The 16,725-nt window shown below is 51.5% G+C and overlaps 2 protein-coding genes across 5 annotated transcripts; both read right to left on the reverse strand.

Moving 5' to 3' along the window:
• Positions 1-8,534: 8,534 nt before the first annotated feature.
• Positions 8,535-11,327, reverse strand: UBL4A (ubiquitin like 4A). Of its 3 annotated transcripts, none has more exons than XM_066356275.1 (4): positions 11,167-11,327; positions 10,880-10,985; positions 10,449-10,672; positions 8,535-9,583 (listed from the first exon to the last, which is right to left on the reverse strand). In XM_066356275.1, the coding sequence occupies exons 1-4, from the start codon at positions 11,212-11,214 to the stop codon at positions 9,458-9,460; spliced, it is 504 nt and encodes a 167-aa protein (XP_066212372.1). In that variant the 5' UTR covers positions 11,215-11,327; the 3' UTR covers positions 8,535-9,457. The 3 variants fall into 3 exon arrangements, with proteins under 3 accessions (XP_066212372.1, XP_066212373.1, XP_066212374.1); XM_066356276.1 differs by having other exon boundaries at positions 10,458-10,672; positions 11,167-11,326; XM_066356277.1 differs by having other exon boundaries at positions 8,535-10,351; positions 10,458-10,672; positions 11,167-11,324.
• Positions 11,328-11,428: 101 nt separating this feature from the next.
• On the reverse strand, positions 11,429-15,793 carry SLC10A3 (solute carrier family 10 member 3). 2 transcript variants are annotated; one of them, XM_066356274.1, is made up of 3 exons: positions 15,718-15,780; positions 15,012-15,045; positions 11,429-13,738 (listed from the first exon to the last, which is right to left on the reverse strand). In XM_066356274.1, the coding sequence occupies exon 3, from the start codon at positions 13,598-13,600 to the stop codon at positions 12,173-12,175; it is 1,428 nt and encodes a 475-aa protein (XP_066212371.1). In that variant the 5' UTR covers positions 13,601-13,738; positions 15,012-15,045; positions 15,718-15,780; the 3' UTR covers positions 11,429-12,172. The 2 variants fall into 2 exon arrangements, with proteins under 2 accessions (XP_066212371.1, XP_066212369.1); XM_066356272.1 differs by lacking the exon at positions 15,012-15,045 and having other exon boundaries at positions 11,430-13,738; positions 15,718-15,793.
• Positions 15,794-16,725: the final 932 nt, after the last annotated feature.

Raw genomic sequence — 16,725 nt, forward strand, 5'->3', positions numbered from 1 at the left:
AGACCCTGTGGTCGCCAGCTTGAGCGCGGGCTCATCTGGCTTGAGCAAAAAAAAAAAAAAAAGCTCACCAGCTTGGACCCAAGGTCGCTGACTCGAGCAAGGGGTTACTCGGTCTGCTGAAGGCCCGCGGTCAAGGCACATATGAGAAAGCAATCAATGAACAACTAAGATGTCTTAACGAAAAACTGATGATTGATGCTTCTCATCTCTCTCCGTTCCTGTTTACCTGTCCCTATCTATCCCTCTCTCTCTCTGTCCCTGTAAAAAATTAAAAAAAAACACCAAAAAACAAAAACTAAAATCAGTTAAAACCCAACTTAATAAATTATTATATGAATACATTGAAATCCTAAAACAATAAACTAAAAAGTAAATACACTGTACTCGTTATCTCTGTGCGATGGCATTGTCGGGGATAACTTCCTTTTCATGTCTTCCTGAAGGTTTTTAAAAAAATTTTATTTAGAATATTAAATTTAGAGGGGTGACATTGATCAATAAAAGTACATAGGTTTCAGGTAAATATTTCTGTTGATTGTTGTGTGCCCATCACCCAAAGTCAAATAATTTTCCCTCACAGTATATTTGTCCTTCTTTACTCCCTTCCCCGCTCCCCCACACCCCCTCCCCCTGGTGACCACTCTACTTTTATCTATGTCCATAAGTCTCAGTTTTGCAGGACTTTTTTTTTTTTTAATTTATTGATTTTAAAGAGAAGAGAGAGAGAGAAGTGAGGGAGGAGCAGGAAGCATCAACTCATCATTGCTCCTCGTATGTGCCTTGACCGGGCAAGCCCAGGGTTTTGAATTGGCGACCTCAGCGTTCCAGGTCAACGCTTTATTCACTGCGCCACCACAGGTCAGGCTTACAGGACGTTTTGACAGAGGCATTATATGACATTTTTAATCAAAACTAAAATTTTAAAGTGACATAAAATTTCTGACAGTGATTGTCATGTTTTCTATTTTCCTCCTTACAATCATAAGGAAGGACATAAAGCTGAACTGTATCACTAAATCCTGTTGGATATCCCCCTAAAACAGAGCCCAATCAGCCCACTTCTCTCCATCTTTTTTTTTTTAATTTTTATTTATTTATTTATTCATTTTTAGAGAGGAGAGAGATAGACAGAGAGAGAGAAGGGGGGAGGAGCTGGAAGCATCAACTCCCATATGTGCCCTGACCAGGCAAGCTCAGGGTTTTGAACCGGCGATCTCAGCATTTCCAGGTCGACGCTTTATCCACTGCGCCACCACAGGTCAGGCCCTCTCCATCTTTATTGCTAGTCTCCAGTGGTAGCTACCGTCTCTCCCTGAATTTCTTCCACAACTTCCTACCTGGTTTTTCCTAAACTTGCTTCTCTAGAGCCTGTTCTCTAGACAGCTGAATCAGGTGTTAATAAATCAGATCACATCACATCTCTGCTTCAAATCTTAATACAAATAAAGGGAAAAAACAGAAAAAATGTGAAAACTATCTCCCATTGCTTTTGAAATCAAATCCAAACTCTTTGCTGTTATTTATTTTTTTCTTTTTCCGGTGAGAGAGAAAGAGGGATAGACAGGAATGGAGAGAGATGAGAAGCATCAACTCTTTGTTGCGGCATCTTAGCTGCTCATTGACTGCTCTTCCATATGTGCCTTGACCGGGGGCTCCAGCAGAGCTAGTGACTTCTCACTCAAGCCAGCAACCTTGAACTAAAGTCAGCAACCCTGGGCCTCAAGCCAGTGACCCCATGCTCACGCTGGATGAGCCTACACTAAAGAGGGCAACCTTGGGCCTCGAACCTGGGTCCTCAGCATCCCAGGCTGATGATGCTCCATCCACTATGCCACTGCCCGGTCAGGCACTCTGCTGTATTTTATAAATGCCCTGGGTGACCTGGCTCCCAACTCCACCACCCTCTACCCACTCCTGCCTGCTCACCTTTATCTACAGCCTCTGGGGCCACTTCTCTGCTCCTGACCTGCCCCCAGCCGTTTGCAATTATTATTATTATTATTATTATTATTATTATTATTATTATTTTGGAAGACTGTCTGCAAACTTTCCTATGGCTGGATCCTTCTGGTCATCAGGATCTTGACTACAATGTCACCTCTGAGAGAGCTTCTGGATCAACAGTCTAACATACTACCCCCAGGCATGCTTCATCATATTGTCTCATTTTAATTTGCTGTATAGCATTTCTTTTTTCTTTAATTTATTTTTTACAGAGACAGAGAGTGAGTCAGAGAGAGGGTTAGACAGAGACAGACAGACAGGAATGGAGAGAGATGAGAAGCATCAATCAGCCTGACCAGGTGGTGGCGCAGTGGATAGAGCGTCGGACTAGGATGCGGAAGGACCCAAGTTCGAGACCCTGAGGTCGCCAGCTTGAGCGCGGGCTCATTTGGCTTGAGCAAAGAGCTCACCAGCTTGGACCCAAGGTCGCTGGCTCCAGCAGGGGGTTACTCGGTCTGCTGAAGGCCCACGGTCAAGGCACATGTGAGAAAGCAATCAATGAACAACTAAGAAGCTGCAACACGCAACGAGAAACTGATGATTGATGCTTCTCATCTCTCTCCGTTCCTGTCTATCTCTGCCTCTGTAAAAAAAAAAAAAAAAGAAGCATCAATCATTAGTTTTTCATTGCGCGTTGCAACACCTTAGTTGTTCATTGATTGCTTTCTCATATGTGCCTTGACCGCAGGCCTTCAGCAGACCGAGTAACCCCTTGCTGGAGCCAGCGACCTTAGGTTTAAGCTGGTGAGCTTTTGCTCAAACCAGATGAGCCCACACTCAAGCTGGCGACCTCGGGGTCTGGAACCTGGGTCCTCTGCATCCCAATCCGATGCTCTATCCACTGCGCCACCGCCTGGTCAGGCTGCTGTATAGCATTTCTAAGAATCCAAAATTATAATCTTGTTTTGCTCACTTATATATTGTTGATATATCATCTCTGGTACCCTTTTCTTGTTCAGTGCAGTTGATACAGTAGGTTGTTTGTTCCTTGTTGAATGAGTCAAAGAATTGTGTATATACAAAACTCCATCACTGTCTTGGACCCAGCGATCCTTGTGTAGGAAGTTACTTCACAAATACAGAATAACATGTACACAATTACTCACTGCACCATAAGTGGTAACAAAGTTATTGGACACAATGTGCATGTCCATCAGCAGGAAACTGGTGAAATAAACTATAGTACATTCATAGAGTAGTCTTAAGCAGCAATAAAAAAGGAAAAAATATCTAATAAAAAAAATGAAATGTTTTCCAGGATACATTGTTATGAGAAAAAAGCAGAGTGCCAAGGACGCACACACATAGATACACACACTCACTGGAAAAAGGACACAGGAAGAAGAAACTCAAAGCTAATGAGAATGGTCACCTACAGGAAGCTGACACGGGTATGGATTTCTTGGAATACGCTTTTGTGTAGTTTTGACTTTGAATCATCATAAATATATTTTTAAATTGATTTCAGTGAGAGAGAAAGGGGGAGAGAAAGAGAGACAGGAACATCGAGCTGTTCTTATATGTTCCCTGACTGGGGATCGAACCAGCAACCTCTCTGCACTTCGGGTCAATGCTCTAACCAACCAAGCTATCTAGCCAGGGCTGAACCATTGTAAATATTCTAAATGTCCAATAATATATTTGAAATAGTGAAAAAATAAAATGTTAAAATTGAATAAAAACAAAAACAAATGAGACTAACTGCATATCCAATTTATAACAAAACCACACAGAAAAAATAATTCATATGCGTTTTAAACTCAGCTGCCTGACTGTACTCCCTTCATGGAATATAGTCTTAGGATGAAAGGCACTGGTTTTACTCTTAGGAATTCTGTTGTTGGCAATGGTAGTGATGAAGTGACTGTGAAGCTATTTTGGGTGTACTTTAAGACAGACTCTATCTTGTAGAGCAAATGAGTAAATATATCGATGCTGCTGGAAATGAGAATTCTCACTTTGGAATAAGGGGAGGTGACAAAGAACTGTGATTGAAATTGGGGTTTGCAGTATAAACGTAAAAAATATCTTTCTGACCTGACCAGGCAGTGGTGCAGTGGATAGAGTGTTGGACTGGGATGCAGAAGACCCAGGTTCGAGACCCCAAGGTCGCCATCTTGAGCGCAGGATCATCTGGCTTGAGCAACAAGCTCACCAGCTTGACCCAAGGTCACTGGCTCGAGCAAAGGGTTACTCGGTCTGCTGAAGGCCCGCGGTCAAGGCACATATGAGAAAGGTGCTTCAACGAGAAACTGATGATTGATGCTTTTCATCTCTCTCCGTTCCTGTCTGTCTGTCCCTATCTATCACTCTCTCTGTCCTGTTAAAAAAAAAATCTTTCTGCCTGAATTATGGTGCCACAGTGGATGAAGTGTCAACCTGGAATGCTGACGTTGCCAGTTTGAAACCCTCGGCTTGCCTGGTCAAGGCACATAAGAGATGCTACTATGAGTTGATATTTCCTGCTCCTTCCCCTCCTTCTCTCTCTCTCTCTCTCTCTCTCTCTCTCTCTCTCCCCCCCCCTCTAAAATCAATAAATAAGATCTTTTTAAAAGTCTTTCCTAGTTTCTTCCAGTGAAAGAGTCTAGAAGCAATGACACCTCAGTAGTATGAACATACCTACATACCTTGGACTTAGACATTGGTTTCTCAGTACCATTCTCCACTAAAAAGAACCAGAGCTTTTTAGAGAAATGGCTGGTTCTAGGGCTGAAGCAGAAAAAAAAAACAACAAGATGAGCCTGGAGAACCTTGTAGTAATAGGAAAGAAGTGCTTGAAAAACAAAAAGATGGGGCATGTCAAAGGAACACAGGAATCAACAGGAAAGAACCAAAGGAAAAACAATTTGAACATCCAAAAGGATATTAAACCTTTTGGAGAGGATTAATATCTGGCTGGAAGGGGCCCAAGGGAAGGTGCTGGGTTGTTGAAAATATTCTATCCTTTGATCTGGAGGGGATAGATTCATGGGGTATTCACTTTAAAAATCCATTGAGCTGCATAGTGATGATTTATGCACATTACTGTATGCATGCCATAGTCCAATAAAAATTACCCCCCAATATGACACTCTTGGATTCTAAGTTGTTGAATAAATAAAAGCAATGTATCCACTCTTATAATTGAGAAAAGAGAGCAGAGAAAAAGGAGAAATGCTAATTAATAATTGTAGAAAAAAGAAAGCACCAGAAAACCATTTTGCGGCCACAAAAGCAATACATTCAGGCAAGAATCATCCTCGGATGGTAAAACCATTCGATAAAGGTTGTTGGGGGAACAGGAACAGGGTCTCAAGGTATTACCCCAGACCATTTGTGCATTAAGAAGAGAAAATGCAACTTTGCAACAGAGACACCAGGCAGCCATCACCTTGACTATATGGCTGAGCCTCCCCAATGATGGACAGCCTGACCTTGAGTGCCTTCTGATGTTGATGGTGGTGGGGGGGAGAACACAGCATTCCCATAGCTGTGTGCCATCAAAATATTTAAGCTGCCCTGGACGGGTAGCTCAGTTTGTTAGAGCATCATCTTGATAGGCCAAGGTTGCGGGTTTGATCCCCTTCAGGGCACATACAAGAAGCAACCAATGAATGCATAAACAAATAGAACAACAAATCAATGTTTCTCTCTCTCTCTCTCTCCTCTCTCTTTTCTCTCTCTAAAATCAATAAATTAAAAAAAAATGTTTAAGCTGAATCTAAGAAGGAAGGAATCAGATGTCGCAACATCTACAAGGCAACTGTTCTGGACTATTTCAAAAATTGTTGCCCGGGAGCCTATGGAGAAAGGAGAGCTGGGGGAAGCAAAGGGGCCTCCTGCTTCCTGTCATTAAGAGCCTGGCTGAGTAGTGTATTTGTTAATCAAGGCAGGCCCCTGTGGATGCCAAGAAAGAAGAAACTGTGTCTTCTAGTCCCAGTGTTGCCAGCATTTGGGACAGGCAGGCACCCAGTGAGTGTGTGATAAGGAATGAGTGAGGTGTCTGCAGAGAGCTAGGAGCTGTCTCAGAATCACACCCTAGAGATGTGGCCCTGGAGCTCAGGAGAGAAGGCTGGGTTGAGTCACAGAGGTGGGAGTGAAGGTGGAGAAGCTCCCCTGGGGAGTGACACAGGGAGAGAAAAGAGAAGCCTCTGGGGACAGAGTCCTAGAACCCTCCGACATCGAAAGATGGGGTGGTGTACGTGAGCGGGAAAGAACGCAGAGAAGCCAGAGAAGGAGTGAGCAGTGAAGTGGAAGGAAAAGCAGGAGAATGAGGGCAAAATGGGCAAGGAATGAGCAATGCCAGAGTCACTTGGTCAGCCCAAGAGGGGTGTATAGACAGGGTGGGGCGGGGTCCGGTCCCCAGGAGTCTAGGAAGCCGTTCCAGCTGGGCCCTGTTGGTGGTCAGGGCTGTTGTCTCTCCCAATGGCTTTTCAGGGCCTGCGGGTCTGAAGCCAGCCGCAGGTGTCACATCTGCTTCGGGAGTGCCTGGCCTGGCTAAGCAGCATCCCTGTTGGACCTATTGGAGTTGGCAAGGTCTGGTTTTGGCTAGGTCTGGATGGGAGGCCTTCAAGGAACCAGCAAATTGTGGGCACACTTAATATACCACCTGGCCACCTCCAACTCAACAAGCCCACCCTAAAGCAAATGCTGTTCTCTGAGTCTGCCCCTCCTCTGGGACCTTGGGAAATGGTGCCACAAGCATCTCAGTCCAAGTGCTAGACCATTTCTGTCTGTGAGGCCACCACTTATTGTGCCTTCTGCTAGTGTCATTATGATCACAACAGGGCCTTCAAACTGTACCATGTCCCTGGGAGGTGGGGTGTTAAGGACTGCCTGAGAACCCGCCTTGAGAAGCAGGTGATGGGTCTGAGGGGCCCACAGTGGGCAGGGGACAGGTAGCAGCAAGTAGGGTGGCACCCACCACTTGGGTGGACACTACACTGGGAGGAGCGTAGCACCTACAGTAAACATTCTGAAACCTATTAAAAGATCTTAGCATTTGGGGCCTGCATAATGTCTGTGGGATCACCCCCAGATTTTAGGGGCAAAGGCCGAGTGCAGTCTGTGGCTGCCCCATCGTCGTGTGGAGTCCCTAGTTTCTTCTCGTGACGGCATAGGGCCTGGACCAGAGTCTCCGGGCCCCTTCCCACCTGGACCTCCCATTACTCATCTCTGTAGTATTTCCTCCCTCTCTGCCTTCCCTCTCCCAACTGGCCCATCCCTGTCCTGCCACATACAAGCTTCTAAAACGAGAGGTCACTGTCACTACCTCCTCCCCTCTTAATACTGCAGTTGCTTCTTGCACCTGTAACATAGCCAATGGCCTTTTTGTTATTAATGCAGAGGCTCCATGTGCTCTCTGCTTCTTGGTGGCAATGGACAACTTCCCCTCTTTTTTTTCTTTGGCGACAGAGACAGAGAGAGGAACAGATAGGGACAGGCAAACAGGAAGGGAGAGAGATGAGAAGTATCAATCATCATTTTTTTGTTGCCACACCTTAGTTGTTCAATGATTGCTTTCTCATAGGTGCCTTGATGAGGGGGGGGGGCTCCAGCTGAGCCAGTGACCCCTCGCTCAAGCCATCGACCCTGTGCTCAAGTCAGATGAGTCTATGCTCAAGCTGGAGGCCTCGGGGTTTCGAACCTGGGTCCTCTGCGTCCCAGTCCGATGCTCTATCCACTGTGCCGCCTGGTCAGGCAACAACTTCCCCCTCTTTGGAGAGGCAGTTTTGGTGTCTAACACTGAGCTCTCCCTGTGGCCTTGCTCTGGGGATGTTCCTGGCCTTTACCACATCTCCAGTTGGTGAAGTTCTCAAGACCCAGTCCTCTCTGCTCTTTTCACGCTACACTCTCTGGCAAGTCACCTCATCTTTCTACACAGCTCTAGGATGTCTTGTCCACAGGTAATTCCTGATCATCATCATAGAAGGCTGCAGAGGGCTCTGGAATCAGACTGAGCCTGGATCCCACTCAGCTCTTCATTCAGTGAGGCTCCCATCATACACCCTGAAAACTGCACTCCTGTTGCCATACCCTGCCTGATCTTCCTTTTGAGTTCCTGAACCCCATGTCCAACTGCCAGCAGAAGTCTCCTAACCACTAGATGGCTGTCACCCACAAGCTGGGAGGCACTGGCACAAGGAACTCAACAACCACCTCTAGGGGCTGTCTGAAAAGTGCACCCGTGGCCCTAGCCAGGTGGCTTACTGGATAGAGCATTGTACTGGTGTGCCAAGGTTGCAGGTTCAATCCCTGGTCAGGGCACATAGAAGAAGCAATCAATCAGTGCAGAGCTAGATGGAACAACTGGGTGGAACAAGTTGATGCTTCTCTCCCTCTCTCTCTCTCTCAAATCAATGGAAAAAAGGAAAAGTGCATCTGTTTGTCTCTCCCCTGCATTAACAGTTGCTATTTGGGGCCACCCATCACCCTTCCCAAGGACCTGGTTTTTGTTGAGAATTTCCCTCTCCTTCCCACAGCCTATGGGTGTCCAAGGGGATGGCCTCCCACTACCCACCCTGGACAAAATAATTGGAGGCATGACCCAGTTTTGATCAATGAAAGGACATTTATTTGCTGGGGGCATCCAAGAAAGAAGCTATACTACAGGGCCAGAAGGTGCACCTTGCTGGCTATGAACAAGGGATTCAGTGGAAGCTGAAGGCAGCCATCTTTGATCCTGAGGCGGCAGCCTGGGATAAAGCAGACACTGCAGAGTGAGTGCACAGGGGAGGTAGGAAGAAACTGGGTATTTGGTGAAATTGTTCATCTGTTGCCAATACCCTGGACTTCTCAGTTTTGTAAACCAGTTAAGTTTCCTTTCTTGTTTAAACCAATTTCTTTTATGGCTAAACCAATTACTGGAAACCAACAGCAGCCTAGCTAGTATAGTTCTTTTTGGATCAAAGTCTAAGTCTCACATTCACCTTTAGTGCTATTTAAAATTGCAACATAAACTTCCTGACTGAGCGGCTGGATCACATAGACTTCTATGTGGGCCCTGCTCTTTGATATGCTCAGCTCTCAGGTGGGCCAGGGGCTTCCTTCCGCTCTTGAAATCCTTCACCCGTAAGGCCTCTTGTCTTCCCAGCCCAGGGACCCAGGTAGAAGGGCCTTGGGCAGGGATGGTGATGGGGCTGGAGCATCCTTCCTCCTGTGCACACAGCTTCCTTCCAGCCTCAACTGTCCGGGGTCGCCTCCTCCAAGGAGCAGGTGTCTAGATGACATCTAGCGCCCCTACCAGGTAGGGTGGGGGGATCAGTGCCACCAGGATGTGCTTCTGCCCCCTCCCTGGCATCCCAAAGTTTCCTCTAATGACAGTAAGGGTCGTGCAAAGTGAAAGCCCTTGTGCATACGTGGTGGGGGAAGGGTCCACTTCCATTCTAGGGTGAGCACATGATGCGGGGGCCAGGCTAAGTCCTGGCTCTGGCACTGCTTTGCTGAGTGACCTCAAGCCAGTCACCTGTCACCCCTAGGGAGCAAGACCTGCCCGTGTCCAGTGAGAGACAAGCAAAGGCGGTGTCCAGGGAAGAGCTGTGACAGGAGGGCCAGGATACCCCATCTCTGGGCCATGCTTGGTCATCATTTGGCTTCTGTCCTGTTTGTTTATGAAACACAAAAGGGAAGACTTCTATAGACAGCCCCCCACCCTGGGTCTGGGGTAAGGTGAAGGAAATTGAGTGAGATTTAAGGAGTGGCCTTCAGTGGGCAGTCAATGGCTAGGGACCAATATGGCACAGGCACTTGCCTGAGATCATACCGTAGAGCTGGGCGATGTTCACCCCTGACTCCCCAACCTGCCTTTCCTTCATTGTGTGCACTGGCTGTAGCAGCGGAGGGAATCCAGGGCTGGCTGTCACCTGACCTCTCACCAATGCCAGAGGTCTGAAAAGGAGTCACTTGAGGATTTATTCTCAGTGGGCTAAACACTAAATGCCAAAGCCCATCCTTCGGAATCTTCCAAACGTCCCCTTTCCTTCTTATCCTGAGGCACTTCTAGAAACTGGCTGGACTTGGACTCTGGCTTCCCCATTTCACTGCAAGGAGCCTCAGCTGTCTCACATTTTGTTCAAGGTGCAAGAGCAAACCCAGGTCAAGTGCTTTCAGTGGTGCCTGGAACCTAGCAAGAGCTGGGTACAGGTTCCAGGGTACCCGTCAGCTATTATTATTATAAGCCAAATTGCAACATGAGAACACATTTAATGCTACATGCAGCTTGCAGCCTGGCAGGGCTCATCCCCACACTCTGTGAATCCTATTTGGAGAACCCCTTCTCCATAGCTTCAGTGACTTCGGGGTGCAGGAAGCGGCTAGCTAAACGTTCGATGTCATCCAGGGTCAGGCGGCTTAGAGATCTCTCATAATCCTGAGGAGAGAAGGCCAGGGGGATTCAGGGGGTGCCAGTGGGGGTACAACAGACATAGGTGGGAGCAGCTGGGGCAGGACTGGAAGTCCGGGGCTACCTGTCTCACCCTCTGTAGTTGATCCAGGACTCTGCTGGCATCTGCAGCACTGAAGTGGCGTGCTAGGATTTTTGCAATGAGCTGCCAGGCTGGTGGGCGTGGGGGTGGAGCCTCAACCAGTTTCCGGGCGGCGCTTTCTTCCAGTAATACCTTTTCCAGAGGTTTGACGACTAGGTTGAGCTTGGAATTGGGCCCAATGCTATAATCAGAGAGTCTTTTGCCATCTGCCAAAAAGAGATCGATGAATTCGTTATCCACCGCGGTGGGGGTGGCCTCAGGGAGCGCTGTGGCATCTGGCTGAGGACGGTTCAGCCACTGCCCCGAGAATCAAGTGGCCGACGCCCCACCCATCATACTGCTGCCTCAGCTCGGCCTGGACACCCCGACCCCGACTTCGTGCGGGCTCCCTGGGCGTCTCCAGTCCCCGTTACCTGCAAGGGCCTTGCCCTTGAACAACAGCCGCTGCTGGCACACGGGGACGTTCAGCTTCTCAGAGACCAGATGTTTCAGCGTGGACACCAGCTCATCCTCGGACACCTGGCCAGGCCGAGGGCGGGAGCAGGGGTTGAGCCCGCGGCCCCCGCCGAGGGCAGCTCTCCCAGCCTCCCAGGCGCGGCTGGCCCGCCCGCCCTGTCCCCACCCTCAGCCCAGCCCTGCGACCTGCAGGGGGAGGGGGTCGTGCGCCAGCCGGCTCGCGGCGGGGGCCTGGTGACGCTACCTGCAGGCTGCACTCACGGCCCTGAAGAGCCTTCACTGTCAGCTGCATGGCGGCCGCGGCGGCGTCCACTCACTCAGACGCGCACCCCAATAGCCCCCCGCCGCGCGCCGCCGCCCCGGGCGCGCGCCGGAACCGCCCGCCGCCGCCGGAAGCAGCGAGAGGGGCGCGCCGGGCCCCGCCTCCAGCCCGCCCAGCCCCTGTCACCCCTGGAGGAGGAGTCCCGCTTCCTAACCGCGCGGGGACCGCCCAGGGTGACAAGTCTACTACTGCGACTGGGCTGGGGGCCCGCCAGGATGCGGAGGAGGACTGAACTGGGCCAGGTGGGCTTCATCGGAGAGCGGGGCGTTGGGGGAGGGTGGGCCGGGGGCCCGCTCGCCCCGCCCCGCCGACCGCCGGGCCCCCGTGGCGCTCTTAGCCGGCTGGTGAAGCAGGTCCATGCAGTCGCGGAGTCTTTTCCTCTGGAGTCCACAAAGGGCCCGGTCCGGACAAACTTGCCGCACTGGCCACAGGCCTTCTGTCTCCTCCTTTGAGGTCTGGCGGCAGAAAGCCAACTCAGCTTGGGGGCCGGCAGGGGAGCCAGGCCTCTGCCCTCACCCTCCCACAGCTTACTCTGGAAAGGCCCCTCTCAGGAGCCTGGGGAAGGAGGGCTGAGAAAGTCTGTGCTAAGGTCACCGTGTTCCCCAAGCCACCACTCCACCCTGGCCCACACCTACCCAGTCAACACCCTTCCTACCCCCCACCCTCAGGCCCCAAAAGGCAAAGATTGGAAGAAACCCAAGTTTGCTTCTCTCTTTTATTGAAATATATTTTCTGGGCAGAGCCCACCTACCTAACTCAGCATGGCCTCTTTGGCACTGAAAGCTGGACAATAAAAAACCAGTAACAAAAATAAGCCTGGATTTTTCTGAGTGCATAGTGCATAACTAAAGGCCTTTGGTACACAAGAACTGTGGGGACAGTGGGTGTAGGGTGGGGGCTAGGTGTGGCAAAACTGGACCCAGAGGCCTCAGGGAACTGGGCACAGGCTACTATAGATGAAGTGGCCAATAACCAAGGCCAACATCTCCGAGGTGCCGCTTAGTGCCACAATGAAGGGGGCCTGGGAGGCGTAGTCAGCCTGAAGGCGGCGGAGGGAAAGCTGCAACACCGCCAAGGCCAGCAGGCTGTTCTGCACCCCTACCTCAATGCTCACTGTCCGCCGCTGGGCCACTGGTAGCTTCAAGCACGTGGCCAGGCAGTAGCCCACCAGGAGGCCAAACAGGGGCACAGTGAGGCCCACCAGCACGATGGGCAGCCTGACGCCCACCAGGATGAAGACGCCCATGCGGTAGGCCAGGAAGAGGCCACCCAGGAGCAGCACAAAGCTGAAGGGCTTGATGACTTGCAGCAGCAGCCGAGAGAGCTTGGGGAGCTTGGACTTGATCAGCACCCCGACTACGATGGGGATGGCGATGAACAGCAGGCTCCCCAGGATCTTGGAGGTGGGCACGTGGAGGGTTTCATGGACGCTGAGCAGGCGGCTGTAGACAGCTGAAGACAGTGGCAGGAAACCACTGGCAGCCACTGTGGAGATGAAAGTCATGGAGATGGCCAGAGTGACATCCCCTCCAAGGAGGAGGCTGAAGAGGTAGCTCCCCCCGCCACCAGGTGATGAGCAGGTGATGATGAGTCCCAGAGCCAGGGCCTTAGGCAGCATGAAGACCTTGGCCATCAGGAAAGCATAGAAGGGCATGACCAGAAACTGGCCCAACAGGCCCAGCAGCATGGGCTGGGGGCTCTGCAGGAGCCCCTTCAGAACCTCGAGCTCCACTTTGCACCCGAATGAACACTTGTTGACAAAGATAAGAGGCAGGAGAAAGTAGAGTATTGGGTTCTCTGAGAAGTGGACCAGGTCAGTGCCAAGGGTGGCAGCGGTGTCTTCAGCAGGTAAGACCTTGATGCAGAAATCTCTCCGCTCCTCGATCAGCATGGGTGGGGCGTGACGGTGGTCTACAAGCTGGATGAGGAGTGGGGCTAGCCCAGGCAGGCCTGAGTGGATGCTCACCACGAAGCCACCCCCACTGCCCCAGGTTATAGCACTCACATTCTTGATGGTCAGCACCTCTGTGTCCATGGAGGTAACTCTCAGCGTGGGGTCGGGCCCCGGCCCATTGCCCTGGCCTGGGTACTGGCTTGAAATCACGATGATGCCCTTGCTATTCTCTGGGAACTCGAACTCCACCACAGAGCCATCCCCAATGCTCAAGTAACGGCCCCCTGGCAGTGGCCCAGGATGGCCCAGAGTTGTGCTGAGATTGGCACTGGCTGTTCCCTGGGCTACCCACGGCAGGCTGACAAGCAGCAGGGTAGCCTGGAGCATGCCCAGGGGGCCTGTGCAACTATTGCCTCCTGCTGGGCCAGACTTCAGCTGGGAGTTGCCCCTCCTAAAACCCATGGTCCTTCCTGGAGGATGGTGTGCCCAGGCCCTCTGTGGCTTAGGAGAGCAGTCCTACTAGTGCCTTTTGGTTGTCCTGAGAAGGGTCCATGGGTGGGGCCTGGCTCTGTGCTGCTTTCCTTGATGGCAGAGCTCTTCCTGAAGAGAGTAGGGACACAGAGAGGTAACTGGTGAGAGTGAGCACTGTTGAACCCAGAAGTATAGGGACCTGGAAGTCCCCTGCTGTGCGACTCAGCAGGGATCCTTACCCCAGACCTGGGAACAGAAAGGCATTGCCTAGTGCTGGCCCTTGAGTGCCATTGGGCTGTCGTATGCCACAACTGCCTCAAGCTTGCCATCCCTCACCCAGAGGGGCCACCTACAGATGAGAATTCTCAGCCTGCCTATTTCCCCAGGCTTGCCCCCCAGCACAGAGACCTTGCAGAGATGTCCTGATATCAAGGGACAGCCACCCCCAATCCTGTCATCACTAGCCTGATTACCACTGGCTTCAAGACACAGCTGTAATGGGGCCATAACAGTGCCACAACCAGGATGAAATCTCTGAAAAGCTGCCCAGGGGTGACAAGGAGACAAGCTGGAGGCGAGAAAAGGTACTGATGGGAAATACTGGCTCAGGCCAGATCTGAGAGGCCATCAGAGAGCAGGTTAGGGCATTTGAGTGTCATGTGTCAGGCAGAAAGCAATTGGCAAAGCGGTGTGGGCAGCCGGTGACTATCAGGCCAAAAGCCCCAAGGGCTGATGTTCACCACCGATATGCAGTTGTACACAGTGTTGCTGTGGCTAGCTGGCCTACCCTACCTGCTGACAATGATGTGGTGGGGGTTCTGAGAGGGTGCAGGTCCCATCTCCCCAGGGAAGTGGCTGGAAGGGGCAACAGAGGGGGTCATATAGGGCCACATGTTCACTGGGGGTGCTTTTTCTCCTTTCAGAGCTCACACTCCTCTGGCAGTCCTGGAATCTGAGCGCCTGGCTCTGCTCAGAGTCCAGGGGCTCTTCGTCATGCCCACATGCAATCCTACCAGTGCTTGGAACTCCCAGTGGGACTCTGAGTGTTTCTTGGTGATGAGGGGAGTAAGGAGGAGGTTTGCCTCCTTCCACTTTTCTATTTGGGCGGCCACCAGCCTACTGTCACATCATCTGCTGGAACTGGGGCAACCAGAATGGGGACACAGTGGTTTTTCATCATTACTGTTGGTTGCCTCATGCCCTGCAGTGTCCCAGTCCTGGAAGAGGCCCATGTCTCCTTAGATCCTATCAGTCTTTGGCCCCGGTTTCCATCTGAGACTGCGGGGCAGGGGAATTAGTGAGTGGAGGGCAGGTTAAACAAAAGGCTTATCCGTGGGAGAGTCTCCCCCCCATTGCCCTGGGATGCCATGGCCTCTGCTGGCTTAAAGTTTGGGTCACTTACCCTGGAGGCTTTGGTCCAGCCTCGCGTCCTACTGCTGAAGAGGGAGGCAGGAAAACCAGAGAAAGTATGTGAGGACCAAAGTAGAGGGGAGTCACACGGAAAAGATGAAGGCACCCGGGACTGAATCCACCAGGGTAGTGTGAATCAGTTCATAAGGGAGAAGAGGCTAGGGACCATTCACGCTGTCCTTTCAGTAGGGCGGGCGGCTTTGAGTCACTGCAAAAGGGGTCTGGCCCAGATCCCACGCCATTTCGGCTTGAAGGGCTGGGAAAGTTTGAGCAAATATACCCCAAAGCAGGGAAGAGAACCTCGGGCTGGCAGCTTTTTTCCAAACCCGCGAGTCTTCAGTATTAGAGCAGTTGGTAGTGCTGACCGGGGCTTCGTTGGATTGGGCACGGAGAGCTCAGGCGCGAAACCAGAAGGGAGGGAGGGAGGGAGGAAAGGACAGAAGGAGGGGCGCGCCGCTGCCGGGCTCGTGCTGCCGCCCTGGAGCTGACGGGCCAGCGACCTGCTCGGGCGGTCCCGGGGTCGCGGCACAGGGAATCCTCACGCCACTCCCAGGCCCCGCAGCCGCGCCGGACCTCAGGAACGAGGAGCGGCTACCCTTCCCTGTCCGGCCCTCTGACTGGCCTGAGCGGGCGAGCGCTGAGCCGAGCCAGGGCCAGAGATCGCCTTCCGCCCGCCCTTTCCTGCTCAAAGCTCTCACCTGCCGCCACAGCCCCGGAGCTCAGCACCGGCGCCTGCCGGGCCGGCGGACGCTAGCGAGCTCAGCTCGTGGGGGCCGGCCAGGCCCGCCCACCGAGGCCCCGCCTCCTACCCGCCGAGGCCCCGCCTCGCCTCCCCTCAGCGGCCCGCTCACCTCTCACGGCTGGGGCCTGTTCGAACCGGATGTGGCGCATACGGAAGTGACGCGTCTGGGAGCGACGAGTTGGCGCAGACGCGTGGGCCTGGCTGGAAGTCTTCTGTGACCATCGCCCAGGCGATCCGTTCGGGGTAGGGTCCGTAGTCATTCCCAAACACGCTACGACCTCTGGAGGCAGTGGGACACAGACTTAGCAGTTGGCAGAGCTGGGATGCCCGGGGTCAGGGTTTCGGCTACGTTCCCTCACCTGGCGCCCAGCATTGTAGTCTGAAGGCTGAGTCCGAGCAACCCTGGACACCGGGCCCCAGGCTTCGCTTAGTGCCACCTTCCTTCGTTCAAACATTGACCGAGCATCTATTTCTACATTGTGGAACGTCAGTAGACTTGTCCACTTTTCCACACTATTTGGCGTCACCAGCAAGGTCTAGCATTCACGGAAAAGAAATGCAAATAGATGGTATGGGCAAAAGGGACAAGTGTGGGCGTAGACAGGATATGGGAAGACAGTAAACGAGTATAGAGTCGAAGGGGACTTGCATTAAGTCTGCCAGCAGGTCAGTGGCAACCCACTGCTTGGGAAGAACCTCTTGTCACAGCTGTGATGGAGGCCACGGTCCCAAAAGTTGCAGGTATTTGCCCGGAGAGGTGCACAAGACACATCGGTGAAAATGTCTAAAAAAAAAAAAACCACACACACACACACACACACACACACACAAAACAACCGTATCTCCTTTACTTAATTTTCAAGTAAATGATTATAATTTTGATAAGTTTGTTAATTTAAACTTATTTAAATACATTTTATTTTAAACTTTTGTATTTTATAAAGTTCAGATTAGTATGCGCACA

The sequence above is a fragment of the Saccopteryx leptura genome, chromosome X (assembly GCF_036850995.1).
Source record: "Saccopteryx leptura isolate mSacLep1 chromosome X, mSacLep1_pri_phased_curated, whole genome shotgun sequence".
NCBI lineage: Eukaryota > Metazoa > Chordata > Mammalia > Chiroptera > Emballonuridae > Saccopteryx > Saccopteryx leptura.

Coding starts and splice junctions, on each gene's coding strand:
- UBL4A (XM_066356275.1), bottom strand. CDS start 11,214: ATGCAGCTGACAGTGAAGGCTCTTCAGGGCCGTGAGTGCAGCCTGCAG. Junction 10,986..11,166: donor GCCGTGAGTGCAGCCTGCAG/GTAGCGTCACCA, acceptor CGGCCTGGCCAG/GTGTCCGAGGATGAGCTGGT. Junction 10,673..10,879: donor CAAGGGCAAGGCCCTTGCAG/GTAACGGGGACT, acceptor TCTTTTTGGCAG/ATGGCAAAAGACTCTCTGAT.
- SLC10A3 (XM_066356274.1), bottom strand. CDS start 13,600: ATGGGTTTTAGGAGGGGCAACTCCCAGCTGAAGTCTGGCCCAGCAGGA.